Below are 22,731 nucleotides of genomic sequence, written 5' to 3'. Positions count from 1 at the left end.
GCATAACGCTGGGAGTGCTTGTTCAACGATTAGGACCCCACAAGAGAGCGGTTGCATACTTCTCCAAACAGTTAGATGAAGTGAGTAAAGGATGGCCCGGATGCCTGCGAGCAGTGGCAGCGGTCGTCCTCAACATTCAGGAAGGTCGCAAGTTTACTATGGGTCAGAAAATGACGGTATTGGTCTCTCATACAGTTTCAGCAGTATTAGAACAAAAGGGGAATCACTGGCTCTCTCCTTCTCGATTTTTGAAATACCAAGCTATCTTGGTAGAGCAGGATGATGTTAATATACAGACTACTAATATTGTAAACCCAGCATCTTTCCTCAGTGGAGGTACCTCAGAACCTGTGGTGCATGACTGTTTGGAGACAATGGAAGCCGTCTATTCAAGTCGACCAGACCTAAAAGAAGAACCACTTCACCAGGATGCTGAGGACTCATGGTTCACAGACGGGAGCAGCTTTGTGAAGCAAGGAGAACGTAAGGCTGGGTATGCTGTGACTACCACCCATAAGGTAATAGAGGCTAAATCTTTACCTGTTGGGACATCTGCACAGAAGGCTGAAATAATTGCTTTGACTCGAGCCCTAGAATTGTCAAAAGGGAAGAAAATTAATATATGGACTGATTCTAAATATGCCTTTGGAGTGGTACACACCCACGGAGCCATTTGGAAAGAACAAGGATTGCTTACAGCCCAAGGAAAACAGATAAAACATGCAAAAGAAATCTTACAACTCCTAAAAGCTGTAAAATTGCCAGAGAAAGTGGCTATTATGCATTGCAGAGGACACCAAAAAGGTAACACTGAACAGGAAATTGGAAATAAATTGGCAGATCATGAGGCCAGGCAAGCCGCAGAAAAGACAGAAGTTGAAACATTGGCTTTGATTCCAGACGGTAAATTTCAAGTGTTAAAATTAAATTTAGGCTCTGAAAAATATTCAAAGGAAGATAGGAATTTGATTGACAACTTAGGAGGGAAAGGAAAAGATGACGGATGGGTATATACACCAGATGAACATATTATAATACCCTCCAGAATATTGTGGAAATTAATTTTAGATGAGCACAGCAAAACTCATTGGGGAGCAGATGCTTTGTACAAGGATTTGAACAAAAGAATAGTAGGTCGTAATTTGTATACTGTGGTGAAACAAGTAACGCAGCAGTGTGAAATTTGTTTGAAAAATAACCCTAACGCAACCAATAGGGTTCAGGTAGGGACAATTGGAAAGGGTAACGTCCCAGGGCAACAATGGCAAATAGACTTTTCCGAACTCCCAAGAAAAAGGGGGTATCGGTACTTGTTAGTGTTAACAGACACATTCTCAGGTTGGCCAGAAGCTTTCCCTTGCAGAACAAATAAAGCTCGAGAAGTCATCCGTGTATTGCTGAATGAAATTATACCTCGATTTGGAATACCAGCAGTAATATCATCAGATAGAGGTACTCACTTTTGCGCACAAATAGTTCAATAACTTAGTAAAATGCTAGGGATTGAGTGGCAGTTACATATGCCACATCGACCCCAAGCAAGTGGGCAGGTTGAGAAGATGAATCATTTGATAAAACAACAACTAGCTAAAATTTGTCAAGAAACTAATCTATATTGGTATCAACCGCTTCCACTTGCATTGCTTAGGATCAGAACAAAACCAAGAACTAAGGAAAGCATAAGTCCTTTTGAAATTCTGTTTGGAAGGCCATACCAATTGCAATACAGAGGAGAAGATTTGAATCAGTTAGGAGAAGGATATTTGCAACAGTATATGATTGCTCTAGGAAAACAATTGGGCCAAATAGAAAAGGTTGTCTTAGGAACCATAGCTAGGGGCCTAGACCAACCGGTTCACCCTTTTAAGCCGGGGGATTGGGTTTATGTTAAAGTTTTTGCAGGTCAACCTCTGGAAGAAAAGTGGAAGGGACCGTTCCAGGTGTTGTTGATGACCTTTACTGCCATCAAGATCAAGGAGCAGACACCCTGGATACACCATACGCGTGTGAAGAAAGCTCCACCTGGAGAATGGACTTCTGAGAGGACAGGACCATTAAAGTTGAAACTTTCTCGAATGCAGTAAATTACGCATGGGACTTGCATGTATTATACACTGATATTAGCTTGAATAAGGAATGCAAACACTAAGAGACTTGATATTCCTTTGTTGCTTTTGGATAGAATTACTCCATGAGGGGTCAGGGAATCCATGGAAAAGAAACCTACATATAGACTTGTTACAAAGAACAGTCCAGATCACTAATAAGTCAGACTGTTGGGCCTGTACTCATTTTCCGGAGCACTCAAAGAGGGGAGTTCCTTTAATTGGAATCCCTATACCAGATAGTATATCTTGGAACACTCTGTGGAGAAACACTTCTTTTAACGTAAGTAGGGAAATGAAAGAACAGGAATGGATAATTAAGACCCGAACTCTAGAACAAAAATATTGTACCTCTGTACAACGGTGTAACCCCCCCCAGAGGAATGGACAAAATCAGATGCCTAACAAAGACTGATTTTGTTGGAAATTATTCTAATTGAAATAAGATGTTAACCTCTCAAGGAGGAGTATGCACAATGCTAAACACAAGCGGTTGTGTATATGTAGATCAAAGGGGTAGAATTTCTACTGATCTAGAGGAAATCTGGAAACAAACAAAAATACTTCATGAAATACAGAAGGATGACACTTCATATGGATTAGGGGAAACATTCAAATGGTTAACTTCATGGATTCCCGACCTTAGTCAACGGGTGAAAAAGTTGTTAGGTATTCTTATGATTGTTATATTAGGCTTTGTTTGCATATATGTAATAGTACAGTGTTTTTGGAAATGTTGTTCTGTAATTGGAAATCAAAGTTCTGAGAGAGTGAGACTAATGTAAGAACTACAGTGAAGTTCGCCTTCTATGGTCTCAAAGGAGTTTAATTTACTGAGGGATATAGCTTTAACTATATACCCTCAAAAGAAAAGGGGGGATTGATAGGGAGCAATATCATAAGTCTCAAAATTATATAGGGGATGTAGTTTGTTAAGATTTGTTGTTTAAAGTTAGGTAACTAACAGCTGTTGTGTTTGTAGGTATGTAGATAAATTGTGTATCTTGAAAGCATTGTTAGGCTCCAGTGAGCAGTAATCACGGAAACGGAACAACCTTATAAGGAAGGAAAGGAACAGTGAAGAGACATGAGATTCCTTGGTTCGAATGATGTAGATGGGTTAGGAATGCTTCATGAATAGCTAGGCTGGACACTCAATAGATAAAAGAACCTTGAAACTTTGTACTTTACGTTAATTAGATGGAGAAGCTAACCTTGCAGGGTTGATAGGGAAGGGTATACTGGAATAAGCTAGCTTGTTACAAGTGAAAAACATGTAAACTAAGCCAAGGGACTAACGGAGCATGCGTGAAGACTGAGTTCAACCAGAGGGCATCGTGATGAAGACTATCGACGACCACCAGAGGACCCCAAAAGACTACCAAAGAGCACAAGGGCGCATGCGTTGGGGACATTTGCATATGTTAATGAATTCCGGGAAATAACATGAATATTTAGATTATTTCTCGGAAATGTAATGAATATGTATACTCTACTTGCATTTAACCCTATGGTTACGTGATTTGGCACGCACACTAGGTGGAGCGATCCCCTGTGCGTCCAATGCTGCAATAAAGAATACCTGCTTTCTAAAACTCTAAATTGAGTCTTAGAGAGTTTTTCGGAGACTTCTTCCTTTCACTCTGATGCCCAAAGCCCCATCCTAGCACAAATCTGCACAGTAGCCAGCCCCCTCCCTTGGCCTGCCCTGCACTCCCACACGCAGCGGGGTCCCATCAGCACCTGGCTCGCGCAAGTGAATCAACCCCTTAAATGGGGTGTATTCCCCCGTGGGTGCGTGCAGGGAGGGTGGGATGCTCCCTGAAGACTGGGGATGGGAGCAGAGCCTGGGGCACCCCAACTCCTATGTACCACATATTTGAGTTGGGTCTTGTCCTTAAAGGTTTTTACGCTTATTTTTATTTCTTCACAATTCCATGTGTTCTATTATATATTCTCTCAATATATAGAATACATATAAAGGACACGTATAGGATATTCTATATTCTTCTTTTCTGCATAACTGTATCCTCTCATTTAGCAAGGCACATGAATATAATCCAGACTTCTTAAACTACGTTACCTGAAGATAACGATGATCCAGAGGACATTGTAAAAATTCACTGAAGTGCCCTGCACATGTACTTTAAAAAACTGTCATAAAATCAAAACCTACCCTCTATTTTTGCCAAACTTTTCATATAGAAATAACAATCAACTTACAGATGAGACACAGTGGACCAGGTCCATCATGCCAAAGCCTGGGTGTTGAAGTCAGAAGTGTGGACACCGTTGGCTCCCTGTGCAGGCACTTGCTAAGGCACCGTTCATCTGGCCCACTTTGGGGGGAATAATTGGACCCTCCAAGCTCCCATTTCTCCCTGCTGACTATAAAAACACTCTAGTCAGCTATCTCAGAGCTAGGCGTATATGTTATCTGAAGTTAGTTGAGGAAGTTTTACCCAGAATGACTGCTAAGAAAAAAAGAAAATTTAAAATAAAACAAAAAGGAATGACAGAGACACACACTTATTTTTTTCAGAGGAGAAAAAAACAGTTCCTTTATAGTAAGTGGGGCAAAAATACTCACCTTAAGAGGGTGATACAGCTCAATGTAATGTAAGATATATATTTAAAACAGGTCAGATGAGGATGCTCTTTGTATTCTAAGTACATGAATAAGCCAAAACTGCTTGGACAGTGAGCAACACTCAATTTTGCAGTGCAGAAATGAGCCACACAACCGTGTTGAAATATCAACACCTTAACAGCAAAATTTACATCAAAATTTACACAAGCAAATACCCCAGACTTGAATAGCCTACCTGTCCTGGTTTCGGCTGGGATAGGGTTAAATTTCTTCCTAGTGCTGTGTTTTGGATTTAGTACGAGGAGAATGTTGATAACACACTGATGTTTTCAGTTGTTGCTAAGTGCCCTCCTAGTCCAAGGACAGCTCCCGTGCCTACTGACTGAGCTAGGGACACAAGATGGGAGGGAACATAATCAGGACAGCCAGCCCAGCTGGCTAATGGGGTATTCCATATCATGTGACGTCATGCTCAGTATATGAAGGGTAGGCGTGATCCAGGAAGTACCGATCGCTACTTGGTTATCGGTCAGCGCGGGTGGTGAGCAATTGCATTGTGCATCACTAATTTTGAATATTTTATCATTATCATTACTATTTTCCTTTTTTTTCCCTGTTCTATTAAACTGTCTTTATCTCAACCCACGAGTTTTTTCTCACTCTTACCCTTCCGATTCTCTCCCCGTCCCGCTGGGGGTGGGGGGAGTGAGTGAGCGGCTGCGTGGTATTTGGCTGCCTGCCAGGTTAAACCGCGACACTACCCTTGAATACACATCCGAATCCATTTTAGTACAGAACATTATCATTTATCACATAGGCAAATACAGCTTGTTTCCATGGCACAAAAAAAGAGGCTAAATAGCCAGGTGCTACCGATATTAAATATAAATAAAACAGCAGACTGGTCTTCGAATCAGTAGTAAAACCTTATTAATTTGTATATAGCAGAAAATTATCTGAATCTGAATCTGAAAAATTATAATGTTTATTTATCCCAATATGTCATCACAAACTTTTGAAAACTGCTTCAGAAGATTTTGCGCATTGCTGCAATTACTTTTGTAGCAATTGCTGTTTGTCCTGAAAAGTGATTTCTGTTCAGCCATTTTCTTTCCCCAGTGTCACGCTATTTTTATTCTACAGGAGAGAAAAGAAACAAGTAAAATATATATTCATATCCAAAGGAAGGGGCTTAAACACAACATAGCGCTGTTATTTTAAGAGAGTTACATTTTTGCATTAGGCACTGCTTCCCTGGGCCTGTGTATCTGCATATGTGTGTTTATGTGTCTCTGTACGCACAAATGATAAGTAGCTACCTCGTTTACATTTTTATGGCTGAAGCCCTTAATTGAATTTTCATAATGCCAGGAGGGCCCATTCGGGATTCAGATCCTGCTGTGCAAATACTCACTAAGACATCTGCCCCAAAGAGCTTGTAACTCTAAGAGGATAAAATGTGGCAGGGGAAATAATTAGGGGGAGATAAAGTGACTCTCTCTGGTTAGATGGGAGGGTCGCTAACTCCAGGACCAGAACAAGCATTCGTACTTGCCCGGCACTGATTTATTGGTGAGTCAGCAGCACCGAACTGGCTTTGTACTGGGCTTACGGCCAGATTATCCCTCCCCCTTGTGCTGGTGGGTGGCAGGACGTCCCCGACCTCCGCTGAGCTACACAGCGCTATCGTTCCCTCCCAGAGAAGACCCCCCATGGCATAAATCAGCCCTGGTTTCCCACGTGCACACTAGGAATCACGCCCGAGACTCATGTAAGGAAAAGATTTTGCTGTTGTTGGACTTCTTTTTGAGGCGGGAGGGGGAAAGAAAATGTTTCCCTGCTACAGGCTTGTTTCTCCATCAACCATAAAAGGAAGGGCAGGTATGAGGAAGAGCTCGAACCCCTACGTCTGTCCCCAAGGGGACATCACTGTCAGCCGGGAACCCCCAAGGAGTGGCAAGCTCTGGCCCATCCCCACATGCCACCTTTCCTAGCTCTGCGTGACAGCTTTCCGCAATGCTCTCCCAAAATACCAGCATCTCCATGCCTAAAGTCCAGGCCCTCATCTCCGACATGCGGCCATAACCAGGCAGGGAAGGAGAGAGGTCACCTTGAGCACTGGACGGAGGTGACATGGAAAGTGAGGCACAGGGACATCCCTGAACCCCCAGCCCTCTCTGGAGCCAAGGTGCCAGAGCCAGCTTGAAAATCAGGTGCCTGCATTTGCTCAGGATGAGGAGGCTTGGTTTGCACTGGTGACTCTTGCAGAAGTTTTCTACCTCTGCCTTTGTATCGGTTGTCAGCTCCACTGGGTTTGGGATGAGCCAGACCACTGCTGCTGAGGTACTCAGTTCAGCCCTGCGGTGGGTAGTGGAGGAGAAACACAGTGGTACAAATGCAGCCTTTTGGCCTTTGCTGCTGCTCCCGTGTTTCCATATCTCTGGCGAGAAATCGCCCAAGTGACCAGGAGAGTGAGTTAAACGGACCTGTTTCTTAAGTCTGCTCAAGTCACTTTTGAAGAGCAGTAGGAACTATACCTTCTGTCGTGGTTGTGGTATGCAGTAATGAGAATAAAAGCTGCAAACTGGTGTGACTGTCCACTATACCTTCATTGGCAGATTCACGTAAAATTCAGAAACCATAACACCCTCATTTCCTTCTACTATACAAAACCATCACTTATTTTTGTGTTGCCACCATCCCTGTGATGCTAGCCCAAGATGTCACAGGAGTTTGGCAAGGCTTTAGATAACAGATTCAAAATTTCAATGTAATTTGTGGCTAATGCCTGAATCCCTGTTTCATGCTCTCAGCCTAGCGCATGTGCTTTCTTGCAAGTTAAGTCATCCTTGTCTCCGTTCCTCAGGGTTTTCATATGCAAACCCATGAGCAGCCACTGAGGTTAAGGTGCTTGCTGAGAAAAAGTCATTCCTGTCCTCTTCTAGTACATCATTTCCTCCCGCAAATCTGCGCAGGCAGGCGCTGAGGTTAGAGGTATGGATCTGGGCCTTTGCTGAGAACAGTAAAATACAAATTTTGACTTTATGTCTCTATGGCTTGCATGTGGATGTAATAATGCACTAGTGACAACATTACAAACATAAGCAGTAAATGATCATAGTATCATACTTATTTAAGGATTGGTGCCCTACCCATAGCAGATTAGCATATGGACCTGTCTTTTACTCCTTGAACATGGTTAGTTTCTTCCTCCTTAAGGCAAACATATTAGAGGTTGTTGGAAGGAATATCAAGCCTTTGCATTGTAGCAGTTCTGAAAAATCTACAAGAACATTTAAAATTAAAGCTAAAAAGCGAATATAACTCTTAGAGATGTCAAATTAAAAAATTAGTAAAATATGAATACGACTGAACTGTTCTCCCTATCCGTGGTGATGTAAATATTTGTGCTGGTTTTGGCTGGGATAGAGTTAATTTTCTTCATAGTAGCTGGTATGAGGCTATGTTTTGGATTTGTGCTGGAAACAGTGTTGATAACACCGGGATGTTTTCATTACTGCCGAGCAGCGCTTACACAGGGTCAAAGCTTTTTCTGCTTCTCACCCCACCCCATCAGCGAGGAGGCTGGGGGTGCACGAGAAGCTGGGAGGGGACACAGCTGGGACAGCTGACCCCAACTGACCAAAGGGACATTCCATACCATATGACGTCATGCTCAGCACATAGAGCTGGGGGAAGAAGAAGGAAGGGGGAGACATTCGGAGTGATGGCGTTTGTCCTCCCAAGTCACCGTTAGGCGTGATGGAGCCCTGCTTTCCTGGTGATGGCTGAACACCTGCCTGCTGAAGGGAAGGAGTGAATGAATTCCTTGCTTTGCTTTGCTTGCATGTGTGGCTTTTGCTTTACTTATTAAACTGTCTTTATTTCAACCCATGAGTTTTCTCACTTTTACCCTTCTGATTCTCTCCCCCATCCCACCGGGGGGGAGTGAGCGAGCGGCTGTGTGGGGCTTAGTTGCCGGTTGGGGTTAAACCACGACAATCTTAAAATACAAGGATCATGTTCTGCTGTTGGACCTGTCTGTCATGTCAGCTGGTAGCAGTTGCTTGATAACATTTTTATAGTCTTTCCCTTTTTTTCCCTAGCTCAGCTGAGAATGAATTGTAGTGGGATGAAGGGAGAGTTGAATGGATGCTGACAGCTCCACAGCAACCGTGATTACCATCTTTGGTTGGCTAATGACACACCATATGATACCAGGTTAGGGATGAACCTGCCAACAGTTATGGCCCTATAGCAATCAGCATGGCAGACATGCAGAGGAGCAGTGGGAGTTGAGGGCAGAAGAAAAATGCATGTACATATGCACAGAGGACATGCAAAGGGCGTAGGTTTTTGCACCATGGAGCAATGTGAAAGTGGGAGGCCAGTGTTGATCGGGAGGGGGCAGGGGAGCAGGCAGGACTCTTGTATACATCTCTTTTTCTCTTTTCTATGACTTCTATGAAACTGTAAATGTACAGTTTATAATAAAGTAGCTTATAGGTTTGTTCTTCACAGTTTGTTGAAAAATCTGAGAAACAAAGATCTGGTTCCTCTCCTTGCCAACTCAGGATGATATCTGCCCAGATCATTCCACGCAATGATGCTAGTACTGAAGATGTTCCAGGCATCTTGCATTTAAAAAAAGAGTACATAGCCTGGATGTAAGAACAGATGAGTGTGCTGAGTAATTTATCCCGAAAATATCAAGTAGAGCTGAAAGGGGACTAATGCAGACCTTCATTTAAAGTTGAAAGCAAAAACTGCTCCTATATCGCTGCAGAAACAGAGGCAGTTCCTTTTGTATCTCAAACACCAGAAGAACCAGACTCCACGATGTAGATGTTAAGGTAGGACTCAATTTGAGTTAATGAAACTCTTGTGTCTATATGCAGTAGAGGCTTAAAAGGTAATATATCAGCCTGATTCTGCTCAAAAAAACTTGGTGGCTTGTTGATAGGATACCCTAAACTGAAAAAAAAGTTAAGATGTCATGTTCAGTATGGCCTTCTGATGGTGGTTCAGCTGCCTCTGGTGTCTCAGGAGCAAGCGGTTGTGAGCAGCACTCTAAGTGTAGTGGATAAGGCGGTGCTGCCCCTTGGAGACTGGCAAAACCAATGCCGCATGCGGGGTGAGAGGCATTTTCTTTACATTTTTTGGATGTTTGCCTCAGGTAACATCTCTCCAGGTCTACATTAAATGAGCTTCCACATTAAATGAGCTTCCCTCTTCACCTTAAGAGATCATCCACAATTTGAGGATGGGTAGTGGTCACAGGGGAGATCATGCTGCACTGTGCAGAAGTTTTAAAACTTGCCTTGACTAATATCCAGGGGTGGATTAAAATCAAATGGGCTATTTCTGCAGGAAAATGGCTTCCTCCTCTGCTTTCTGCCAGAACTTTTCCTTCACAGCCCATCTTCCACCCTATCCCAGACAAATGCTGTTCTTCCTTTTCCCATCCTGCTCTTCCTATGTCGGGGATGGTTTCTTATCTCCTCTCATTCCCTCAACAAGCCTGTAGCTTGCTGTTGCCTGTTGTTCTCCCCTAGCTGGCCTTGAGAGAGGCAGTGAATGGGCTCCCCACGCCACAGAGTCGTCACAGGCTATCTGCCAGTCACTCAGGCATGTACTTAATGGGAATGGTGGTCTGGTGGTCTTGGTCTGGTGGTCACCTGAAGACCAGGCCACGCACAGAGGGATTGGATAAGGAGAAGGGTCACGTGAGAGCCTTGCAGCAGCATGTGTTACCATTGATTAATGAACATTTCAGAGTGGAGAGCAAAAGTAATGAAACATGAAATAAGGCTGTTATAAAAATGTATTGGAGGATTCACTCTGTGGTCATACTTCTGGGCTCTGAATACTATGTTGCTAATAGTTTTGTGTTGCTGTTGGCTGGGGTACCTCAGCTGGTCCTGAGATCTCTCTAGATGGTATCTGCAAGTATTGGACTCACATTTTCCTGTGAGTCTATTCTTTTTTCCTGTGAGACAGCCCTTATTGTCCGTCAGATGTGTTATCACCCAAAGCCATTCCTCACCTGGTATGACCAAGCAGAGCTTCACTGAGTAAAGAAATGGGCAAAAATGACTTTGTATTGTCTATGGATTGCAGAGAAGGACTTGGCAGTACTGGTGGGTGAAAAACTGGACATGAGCCAGCAATGTGTGCTCTCCCAGCCCAGAAAGCCAATCGCCTCCTGGCCTGCTTCAAAAGAAGCAGGTCGAGGGAGGTGATCTGCCCCTCTCCCCTGCTCTGGTGAGACCCCACCTGGAGTACTGCCTCCAGCTCTGGAGCCCTCAGCACACGAAAGACATGGACCTGTTGGAGCGGGTGCAGAGGAGGGCCACGAAAATTATCAGGGGGATGGAACGCCTCTCCTATGAGGAAAGGCTGAGAGAGTTGGGGTTATTCAGCCTGGAGAAGAGAAGGCTTCGAGGAGACCTTACTGCAGCCTTTTAGTACTTAAAGGGGGCTTGTAAGAAAGATGGTGGCGAACTTTTTAGCAGGGCCTGTTGCGACAGGACAAGGGGGAATGGTTTTAAACTAAAAGAGGGTAGATTTAGACTAGATACAAGAAAGAAATCTTATACAATGAGGGTGGTGAAACACTGGCACAGGTTGCCCAGAGAGGTGGTAGATGCCCCATCCCTGGAAACATTCAAGATCAGGTTGGACGGGGCTCTGAGCAACCTGATCTAGTTGAAGATGTCCCTGCCCATGGCAGGGGGGTTGGACTAGATGACCTTTAAAGGTTCCTTCCAACCCAAACCATTCTATGATGCTATGATTCTACGGATCCAGCACATTTATGCACTTCTCACCTCTGGACTAAAATGAATGCAGAAATCACAGTTAGTAGTATGAAAAACCATTATAGGAGTGGTCTTGTATTATCACACCATTAATCTTCAAGTGATCACTGAAGGCACTGAACAGGGTCTTATTGTGTAAGCCCCCCTTTTAGCCACCTCTGGAGAGTGATCCATCCCACCCTGTGCTCGAGCTGGGCCTCAGCTGTGTACAGGCAGGCATGAACATTTGGGTCTGTGTCTGATCTACTTACCTTTTATGGTCAATGGAGAGAAACAGGCGCTTCTAGGTCATGATTAATCTTGTCCAAATGTAGGCATCAAGAATAATTAGGTGAATCACACTCTAAAACTGCTTATTTCTCTCCACTATAATGGGAAATTATAAAGGGAGGACCACCAGGTGATTAGCTTACATGCATACACTTACCCTGTCAATGTCTCCAGGGAGATGAGTTGAACTTCTTACAGTTCTAAGACAGGTGTGATGAATTGCCCTCTGGAAGGTCTTACCCCTCTCCATTGCTTAGGAAACAAGTCAAAGGCAGGCACCTAGCTTAGACTAGGCACTTAACTTCTAAGTTACTAAAATTAAATTAAATTACGCCAACCCTGTATCTGCCACTAATAAGCAACCATTTTTTTCTGGAACTATTGGCCATTCTCCAAAAGAGGTATCAAGGATTCAGGAAGCAAATGCAGAGAAATTTCTGAGAAGTTTCACATTTAATTTTTTAGTATTTTATTTAAAGTTTTTATTTTAAATTATAAGTTTTCTCTTTTGATGATCAATTTGTAACTCAGAACAGATTAACTCTCCTTTGGCATTGGCAGGGTTAACCTGAGTACTCTGATGGCAGGGAGGTTGTGCCTGGCTGGTTGAGGGCAGGTTTGGACCCTTCCTCCATAATTCTTCCATGGCATCAATCTCTTCTACTTCAAGTTCTTGTTTGTTCGAAACTTGAGGAATGAGAGGATCGCCTGCTGGAAGTTGTCTCCCATCACTATATAGAGCAGTAAGTTTCCAAAAGTATTTAACGCTGCTAAAGGTTTAGCTATAATAAACATAAAAAGGATCGTGTTCTTCAAGTGGCAGCTAACCGGTCGTACTCGGAACTCCAGCCGAATCCCTCGAAAGACGTGGAAGGGGAGGAAGCACACATAGAAGACCACCAAGAGGACGACGGCAAGTCTGCGAGACTTTTGTTTGTAGCAAGCCTGCGCGTGGGGCCCGGTAGCCAAGGTGTAAATAATGAGCGCGTAGCACAGGGTCACCATCAGCAAGGGCAAGAAGAAGGCTTGGCCGGTCAGCAGCCAGTTGTACCACCGACTAGTGTCAAAGTCCTCAGCAGCAGCCAGATCTGGGCAGATCGTCCTGTTCTGTGTATGCCTCATGGCAATCAAGATGCCCAAGGGGCTGATGGCCGCCAGGGAAATCATCCAAACTACTATGCAAGTCACCACCGCCCATCTCCGTTTTTGAACAAAAAAGCATTTAATTGGGTGGACAACTACAAAAAAGCGGAAGATGCTGAAGCAGCTAAGGAAGATAATACCACTGTACATGTTGAAGTAGAAACAAAGGTGAAGAAACTTGCACATGAAGTCTCCAAAAATCCAGTTATTTCCATTAGCAGAGTAGTGTATAAAGAAAGGAAGCGTGGCTATATATAATAGGTCAGTGATAGCCAGGTTTAACATAATGATGGTGCTGCTTTTCCAGGGCCTTATCTTGACAAAGTAAACAAAAATTGTCACGATGTTCCCTGGGAAGCACATCAGGAAGATTAGGCTGTAAAGGACAGAGAGATAGGATTTCACCTGTAAGAAATCTTCATCCTTGCAGATTGTCAACAGGTCTGCGTGGCCTGGTAGAGCAGTAAGATTCTGGTGCGTTCAGATGCCATGTTTTCAGAAATCTTCTTAAAGCTTTACAAAAATCAGATTTTTAGTTTTAATCGATTTGTTGGGACAAATGCATTCAGCTAAATCTTTTGTCCCTGGAGCAAATGTCGTATGTTTGACAACGCATAGTAGAGGGAGGGAACGGGGATTTGCCAACATACCCAGCTCTGACCTAGATAACCCCACTTAATTGTTTAATTTCACCCTTCCCTCTCCTTTATGTTTAATTTTGATAATGATTAATTTTACTCTTGCTTTATTTAACCTCCTACATTGAAGAAGACAATTACTGCTTATCTGCAAACCTTCAGGAGTAGGAAGCACACATTTAGAGAACTAGAGAGAGTTTGGGCTTAGATTTTGCAAAACTCTGAATTAGTCTTAGCCTTTCAGAAAGTAGAACTGTACCCATATCTTATCTTCATTAATCTGAGCTAATCAGTGTTTTGTGCTCATGAAATCAGAGATGCTGTTCTGGTTTCATGAAAACCAAAAGATGTTAGGTTCAGATACAGACCTCAAGACCTGATGCTCCCATAACCTGACAATCATAGCTTGTTCCCTGAATATGATCTTATTCTCTTGGAGTCATCAGAGTATAAAACTTGTATAAACGCTTTTTTTTTTAAAAAAAAATCAAGATTCATAGTGGCATAAAATTGATTAAAATGATTAAAGACTGTTTCTCAAATCACAGAGGGAAGGTGGAAAGCACAGATATTGAGTTAAGGCACTGATCTTGCTTCCCATTTTGTGGGAATTGGAACTAGACAGATTTGTCTCTGAAAAGGTTTCTTGTCTGCCATGGCCAACTTGGGTCTCTCCACAGTGAGTTCAAGACATAACCTTTTTTGGTAGCGTTTTAACTGATAGAATGGTAACCAAGGATGAAAATCTTGTCATCTAACTTCAGATATCAAAAAGTTAGATGCTTAAAGTGGAGCCAGTCATCCTAAGCCCCGCTTTATCATCAAGGGAGAGATGTAGGTTCCTTCAGGGCATAATATACCTTCCTAGAAGAGACGTTTCTAAGATATGATTTACTCTTTTGGCATACCTATTTCTTTCCATTGACGAAAAAGGCAGCCCAAGGTGACTAGTTCGGACCTGTGTGTTTAACCTTTAGATGTCTTGAGTGAGGCAAGCGGGGTGCCACTGTGGGTCTTCAGCATCTCAGCTGAGCACCACTTCTCCAGATCCTAACCTAGTCCATCTGAGAAAATATTTTAAAGTGACTTCAAAGAGTGCTAGACAGGGTACTATCAAGCCCAAAATCCTCTCTCTTGTCCCAGAAACACAGTCTTTAAAGTAAACTAATGTCACATTGAACAGCCAGGATCCAGTCATTGCACTAAAAAAAAAAAAAAAAGAAAAAACACAGAAGTGTATCTTATTGTAATCCTGGAAATCCTGTGTATAGAATTAGCTTTTCATGTGACTAAGTTCACAGCAGTTAGCATGTTACCTGTATGGATATTTCTGCATTATCCCAATGACCAGTAGAACACGACAAATTTTCTCTGACAAAGCCAGTCATTATACAGCTGGGATACAACAGGAATTATTTGATCATAACCAGTCAGAAAGATGGGTATCACTTTGTTACTCAGGAGCACTTCAGAGAGAAATTTGAACAGTCTCCCCATAATTTAGTTAAAATGCTAATGCTTTTCAACATGAATGTTAGCTCTGGTAGAGCAGCTTTGCAGTCAAAGATGCATTAGGTAAAGGCCATGAAGCTTGTTTTAAGCAAATCCAGATTTATGTTCAGACAAAAGCTAGGGATATAGACGTTTTCTCTCTTTTCTGCTGCTTGATGATACCACTGTCACCCACATTTATGCCTCTCACTGGTATATTTCAAGTACAGTTAGACAAAATTTTCTAGAATATTTGATTCATCCCCAGTTTAGTTCTCCTGCACTGCTGATGGGTTCTTCTCTGCAATCTTGAACCCTCCGAATTGAAAATGGAGAAATATTGCTTACCTGAAAACTTGCAATTCTGCTTCTCCCTTTGATATTGCTTTGAGAAAAAAAGCACTACAAATGCAATGTATTTATGTCCTCCTTACAGTGAAGCAGGTTTTAGTACAGCTTTGCAACCATATACATTCACTCCCTGGCAGACTGAGACTCCATGTGGTCGTAAATTAAGAGACGGGTAGAAAAACTCAGTTGCTGGCTCAGGTATCAGCTCTTAGACCTGGGTGGCTGTATGAGATCTCTTTCGCCCTTTGTCATTCATGCTGTCTTGCCTTCCGTGGGCAGATCATGCTTTGCTGGCAGCAGTTCTGCGTGCTGAGGTAGACCTGTTGTGTTCAAATAGCAGTGGATCACATTTAAATTAGTATGTATGTGTGCGTGCATGTGGTTATAAAAGAGAAAATTAAATTTATTCTCCATTTCCTGTGAAGTGAAACCTGATCACCAAAGTGAATAAGGCGTGTTGACATTTCAAGGTCAGGTGAAAAATATTATGACATACTGTCTTCATTAAAAACAAATTTCTCACAAAGTACAATTTTCATCTCATGTAAGAAATGAAGGTTTCTTTTGGCATGATGTGCTTTTCAGGAACTGTGGCAAACTTTCTGCTTATTTTTGGTTAATAAAATATCTACAATTAGCATTGGCTGGTTATTACTGGGGTAGCTGAAGTTACAAACTTGTTTTCTTTTGAGTCTTTGCTTTCGGGCTTTATGATTCACTAGAGCTGCAATTTTCCATGCTTCTTGAACCAAAAGACTGTTCTTGAATAAAAACCTCATTATCATCGTTAGCTCAAGAAACAAGATCAAGAGATTATTATTTAAAAAGAAATAAAGTCACAGTATCTTGAATTTTGAAACTGCAGGCTTCACTCCCTGAGCTTGCAACCTGGCCCATGCAAAGAGGCCCCAGCTGCCCAGTGTGGCCGGAGCCTTTTGGCCTTGGTACATTTTATAGGTCCTACTCGCTGATGAGGCTTATGATCTGGCATTAAACGAGCAAGATTTCATTTCTGAACATTATGTATGTTAGTGTAGTTACTGAGAACCACACAGATAAGAATATTTTTAGGAAGACTGTCCCGACTATCCTTGAGCGCCTGTACCGTAGGCATGAGTTGGAAGAAGGCTATCTGTTTTGCTAATCATACTGCAGGGAAAGACTGGTAACGGGCACAATCAAGACTAGAGCAGCAGTAATGTCTGACAATTAGAACATTATCTATCTGTTACCATTTGGGGAAGGGCATCATCTCTGTTCTCGTCTGACCAATCTTTTCTCTAGGTCAATGCCCAGAGCACTTTTAAAAAATGTCCGAAGTTTCTCAGTAATTGTAAAATACACTGTCGTGTACCAGCTCAGGGATCAGCAACTGTTTAAATAGCTATTACTCTGTTCCTAGACACTGCATGTGTCATTAGAAACTATTTGTATGAGGCTGTAGTCTTATAAGCACAGGGGGAGCTAATTATAGTTAGGGATCATTTAATGCGTCCACTACTTAATACATTATACCCCTGAGCAATAGAAAACCTGTGCAGCAGTGGCTGGTATTTATCCTTCCTTGGCGGTGGCAGTGCCTTATATGAAGCAGAAATGGGCTTTCCCGGCACCATGGCCCAGAACTGCCCAGGATTTGGGGCACTGGGGTCTCAAGCAGGCACTGGGGTCACCTCTGAGTATCTGACTCTGGGCAGGAAAAGAAAATCAAAGCCCCATTTTCAGATCAATTTCAAGAAAGGGAAACTAATAGAAGGTCATTCATGCAGAGCTGCTCTGCATGGAGACTGAGCTGTGCTCCTTAGCTTACCCAAAGTTTTTCTCATCATCAGCTGTAGAGACCATGTGGCTCCTGCCTCCCTCCAGCCTCCCTGCACCCTTCACCAGGGTTTCAGCAACTCCTCATCACACACGAGGACCTTTGGAAATATTGGCTTTGATGGCAGCCATGCCAGAGGCCCAGGGACTCGTGTCAGGCACTTGGGAGAATATGGATAAACTAACAAAGGCCACTTGTGAATATCTGATTTCAATCGCATCGTGTAGGATCTCTACGAATAAAGGCTGATCCTGAAGTGTGACTTTCAACTCTTCAGTCTGTGGGCCTTTTCTCTTTGCCAGTAGTTTCTCCGCCTCATGTCCATAGGCCTTTTAAGTCTGCCCATAGGTAGACCAATCTGATCCTTACCAAAATATGGCCCTTTTTGTGCTTTAAGGTTATCCTCACCCGCCTCCCCTCTACAAGCATTGGAGGGAAATCAGAATACCCTGTAGTTTCACAGTTGGCTTAAGTGACTCTAATTGCAGGCTGCTGTCAAAAGAGTTGGCAGCATCACCTCCCTCCTCTCATCCTAAACCACGTTTTCAATGGCCCCAGTGCTTCTGCAATCATGGGATGTGTTTCAGTGAGCTGACTGAAAACAAACCAGTTTTCTTACTCTCGGGTTAGCGTTCTGGCACTTTGGTGAGGGGCTGTGGCTCCTCTCAGGGATGCGCAGGCTCCAGGGCTTACGGGAAGCAGTAAGAGGGACTGACCGGGGGCAAGAGGAGGACAGCAGAGGTAGACCGGCTCGTGCCAATGGCGAGGTTGCACGGTGGATTCTTGCTGTGGAGTGGTGTTTCTCTCACCATTACCAGCAACCAGTCACCCTCAGCTAAAGCTAGTCTCCAGCAATCCTCCCACCAGAGACAGCACTCATCTCTTGTTTCAACAGTCTTCCAGGCAGGCTGGATTGATTTGTCAGATGGGCTGTCCTTTTCTCTAATTTCATGAGTATTGATAAGAATTGCAAAGACCAGTAATTCAACAGCAAAAAGCTAGCTATTTGCACCTTTCCTGAAACAAACGTTATAAAATCCTACAGAGTTCGTGTGCATATATAAATGCTGTTTGCAGTCACTGTATAGAAAAGAAACTGGAATGATTTGGTGGCATGATTATTAATTAAATACTTCCTCTTAAAACGTTATACTATAGGCTGGGTCAGCTATCACAGAGTGCATGATGTAAATAGGATCATCTTTTGTACTGTGTTTTTGCTTCTGTGACGGCAGGGTGAACGAGGTGCACAGGACGACAGATGAGTTTGCACACCTGGAGCACACAATCTGTCTAAAATACAGAAGTGGAGAACAAAGTCCAATGCTTTTGTTTTGCTTTGGTCTGTTAAATCACAGGTGTCTGGTTGCAAATGTCTCTTTCCTCCAAATGGGCTGGCTGTTAGCTTTTGTGGGCATTGGGGCAGAAGAGGTCGTAGCAGGGCTTTTTGTGGTGTCTCAGCATCACCACTGAACTTGACTGTAACTAGGACTCGTAGGGGTAAGGGTCCACAAGTTGCTCCTCCAGCACAAGGGCTGTTCTCATCTCATAAAACCTGGTCTAAAATCCATGGGCATGAGTGGAAGACTCCTTTCAGACTCAGACCTTCGGACATGACAGCACCCGGTGGGGTGCAGTAGGAATGGCAAGGATAGCTCTGACCAATAATTATGTAGGAAAATAGGCAGTTTGTTGGGCAAGGGCTAGGCTCCAAGTATTAAGAGCTTTCATTATAGATTTTACTTTTGGTTCAGCAAACATATAATCTTTCCATGGGTTATTTCCCTTAGCAGACATACATTTGTTTGGCTGATCTTACTCTGTGTGTGATTGAATACCTAATTACAGTTGTTATCAGACCACCATCAGGAGATGCTCAGTTCTGTTGCAAATGATACTGTGCATCTTCATCACGTAGGGAAATCAGCTCCAGCTCTCCTTTTGTATTTCTCCCCTGAGACAGACTGGTAAGGGTAGCATTTTTTTAATCCCTAAATGCAAGGTAACTCTAAATTAATCACAGTTAAATGCTGCCATCCAATTATGTAGGTAATAGAGACTGTTAATGAAAACTTCTGGAAAGGAATATTTTACCTTAGGAAAATTGCATATATAATCTGGAATACAAGCAGTGCTGCTGCCACATCAGCTGAGCAGAAGTAGTTCGATACAGTTCCAAAAATAGCCTGTATGGATCTGAGGCACTATTTTATGGCTAATATTAGTCCTTGAAGTGAATTGGTGTTCATCAACTACAGGGCATAGAAGATAAAACCTACTGCAGCCCTTAGATGAGCACTGAACTTTCAGAAGGTGAGTTGCCCCATGGGGAGTGGGGAGAGGAAAGACAATGGGACAATTTGCCTGCTCAAAGCCAGTATGTGCTCAGGTACCTTGGTACAGCACAGGCAAGACCATAAACCGGTGAATAAAAGACGCCACAGGAGCACCCAGCTATGAAGTGGCCTTAAACACAGCAGCTGCGCCAGATAAAGTTTTCCCAGCAGACACTAAAAGCCAAACTAAACTCATCGGAGATGTGACAACAGTTGTAATTGTTTTAGGTAATGGGGCATCTCCTGAAAATGACCCAGCTTAGGCGGTCTGAAAACAGAGAGGACCAATTTGCTGCTTTGTTATTTTGGGTTTTTTCAATTCCAAGACGAAGCAGCCTCTAAACTCCTGTGAGATGAGATGTACATCCTTAGCTTCCAGTAATGTGTCAGTACAGGATTCAGCAAAGGGTGCTGTTAATGTGGCCGCCAGCGTACAAGCAAGTTTTCAGTCATTGAAGATATATTCTGTTGAGGTGCTGTTGCTCTTGTAATTTGTTTGCAGGGTGCTATGTCACGTGAAGGAAAGTCTGCCCTTTGCCTTAGGGCTTTGTCTTCAGACAGTGACTTGTACCATCACAGACCTCTACACATGAATTTAATAAACACAGCCAAAGATGAGCCTTTCTATTAGCCAGATACCATTCCCTCAGCTAACACGAGCCCTTAGCTAATGCCTTGGCAGAAGGACCCTGGGTCGCTTCATTACTGCGCTGGTCTCCTCCTGGGCCCAGCTCCTACCTGCTGAAATTTCTCCCACGCTTTGGAAATGAGCCTTTCCCAGTGGGACTGGTGCCAAAAGGAGCACAAGGAGGACAGGGAAGGGAGCTCAGCCATGTAGGATACACTTCATATTTTAAAAGCACCATTTCCCTCCCAAGATTCTCTCTTTTAATTCTTTTCTTCATACTGAAGTTATAACCTGGTAAATTAGTTGTTTGCATTACTAGTGCATGTTTCTGGTAAGGTAAGGTAATTATCAGGTAGAATTTTACTATCATAAAGCAATAAGCAGAAATAATTCTCAGTCAAAGTGAAATTAGGAGGTTGCTTGACCACAGTGACAAAATAGACAGAAGTAGAAATCCACAAGGAAATGCCCTGCAAATCGTCACTTGAGTGCGGAGTCAAAGGTCTCATATTTTTCGGAGCAACCTCCCTTGCTTTCCAGGAGAGAGCTGTGCAATCAGGGAAGGCATTCAGGCCCCCCGTCCCAAACCCTTCCCATTGCATCCCTTCTGGTAGAGAAACCTCTCTACCAGTATGGGAGCGTGAAGGCAGCTCCTTCTGCTCCCCCGCTTGCCCAGGCTGCTCTGCCGGCCTCACCCCCAGAGTCATGCAGCTTGCCTGCCTTTGAAAGAGTCTTCTGATCTTTAAATGATGCTTAAATGCTAAGTATTATTATGCTCAGGCAATTAAATGGCTCTCCAACTATTCAGATTGGGTGGAAGCGCGGGCTGTTGAAATAGCCTTCAAAGAGATAATCCATGCAAGCTGAGCCTGTGGAATTCACACTTTCATTTTTTTAAAATCTAACATTTTTCCTCTGGCTATTTTGTGCTCATCTAAATCAAATATAAGAAAGAGAGGTGCTCTTCTCTGCAGAGGCTTTCTCTTGCTTTGCCTTTCTAGGCTACCTTTCACCAAGAGCTTCAGGGCCACTCCTGGGCTTTGGTCAGATCTTCTTCCTCTGAGCTTTACAGGATTTGAACTAACAGCGTTACGCTTACTCGCCATGCTTGGGTCAGCTGGGCATCTCTGCTGTGAATGTCATTCTGTCATCCTGAAGACAGAGCAGTGGACTGACTGCATTGGTTTATATAGGCCAAATGCAAAAAATGTGGAGCACTGTAAAATCAGAGTCACATAATTCAGAAAGTAACATTTTGCCACCATCTGCAGTGGAGCTGGTTCCTGCTGGAGGAGTATCTTCAAAGAGAAATACCTAGTAAAGCAAGAGATGAGGGTGTGCATTTCACTCTCTCTACCCAAGCAGAGAGTTAGCAGAAAGCAGTTAACCTGGCTACCTTCACAAGTAAATGCTCTGTAAACCCAGTGGTAGAGAATAATGATGCCGTGTATTTTTTGTCATTGCTCTCAGAGCTGGCGCTGCCTATTCTAAACACTGTGACAGTATCTATTAAAGTTTGCAATAGCAGGGAGGTGGAAGAAATCACATCACCAAGGGCAGAAGATTACACTTCTCAAGAAAAGTGAGAAAATAAAAGACAATTAGAAGAAGCTTTGTGCACTTGACCCTGGCTTTTTGGTTTTTCAAAAGGAACTGTTTAATAGTTTGCGATAAACAGAAATGATACAATGTATTGAAGGATATAGAAAATACCCATGCCCTGCATGGTTAGGCTGTTTGGGGTCAGGCCAGGTATTTTAGCCACTACTCTGCATTTTGCCAACATACAAATCTCCTGCTGCATATTGGCGTGATGGATGGCCTGCTGAAACCTGAGGAGGGAGTTGCTAACCAGGCTTTTGCATCAGATTTCACACATTATATTCAATGGAGGTGTAAACTGGTGCATTGCCACTGGCTTTGGAGCCAAGTTGATTCGTGCCAGCAGAGTATCTAATCCATTGGCTTTCCAGGCACAGTCACTGCAAGGAGCCAAGCGCAGACACCTCCCCTCTCTGAGGGATTATCTTGGTGTGTGCAGCGAGATGCCTGCCTTTCCTGAAATCCGCTGTCCTGATTCAAAGGGGTTTTGCCCACGGCATTGCAGGAGGTGGGGTAGAAGGAAACTCCTCAGGACATGTTGTCCATCTGCTGCCCCAGACAGGGTCATATCCTTGGCAGTCCCTGAAGATGCTTTTCCAACCTCTTCTAAAATCTTCTCTCTACCAAACTACTACTCTGCTTCTCTGTGCCCAGAGGACCTGTTGCCTCATGTCCGACATCTTCTCAATCTAGTCCTAGCCAGGGGCATTCTGCTTTCTGGATACAGGTCGCATGTGTGACAGTCACCATCATCTTTCCTTCAGTGGTGCCTCTAGGTTGAACAACTCTCAGTCCTACAAAGTTTTCTTTTTTGGTTTTGTTTTTTTGAACCTCTGTTCTGCTCCCTATCCAGCAGGTGCCCGACCTGCTTGAAGTGCAGTGTCAGACCAGACATGCCACCCCAGGAGACATGTTACCAAAGCAGAATGGTTACTCA

At 43.4% G+C, this 22,731-nt stretch overlaps 1 protein-coding gene across 1 annotated transcript; it reads right to left on the bottom strand.

Annotated features, from left to right (window-relative positions):
• Nucleotides 1-12,446: 12,446 nt before the first annotated feature.
• LOC142077681 (2-oxoglutarate receptor 1-like) lies at nt 12,447-21,298 on the bottom strand. The gene is made up of 2 exons (XM_075139648.1): nt 21,278-21,298; nt 12,447-13,400 (listed from the first exon to the last, which is right to left on the bottom strand). The coding sequence occupies exons 1-2, from the start codon at nt 21,296-21,298 to the stop codon at nt 12,447-12,449; spliced, it is 975 nt and encodes a 324-aa protein (XP_074995749.1).
• Nucleotides 21,299-22,731: the final 1,433 nt, after the last annotated feature.

This window comes from Calonectris borealis, chromosome 1, assembly GCF_964195595.1.
Source record: "Calonectris borealis chromosome 1, bCalBor7.hap1.2, whole genome shotgun sequence".
In the NCBI taxonomy this organism is placed as follows: Eukaryota; Metazoa; Chordata; class Aves; order Procellariiformes; family Procellariidae; genus Calonectris; species Calonectris borealis.
The sequence above is the reverse complement of the archived record's forward strand: the minus strand, read 5'-3'. Positions and strand labels throughout refer to the sequence as shown.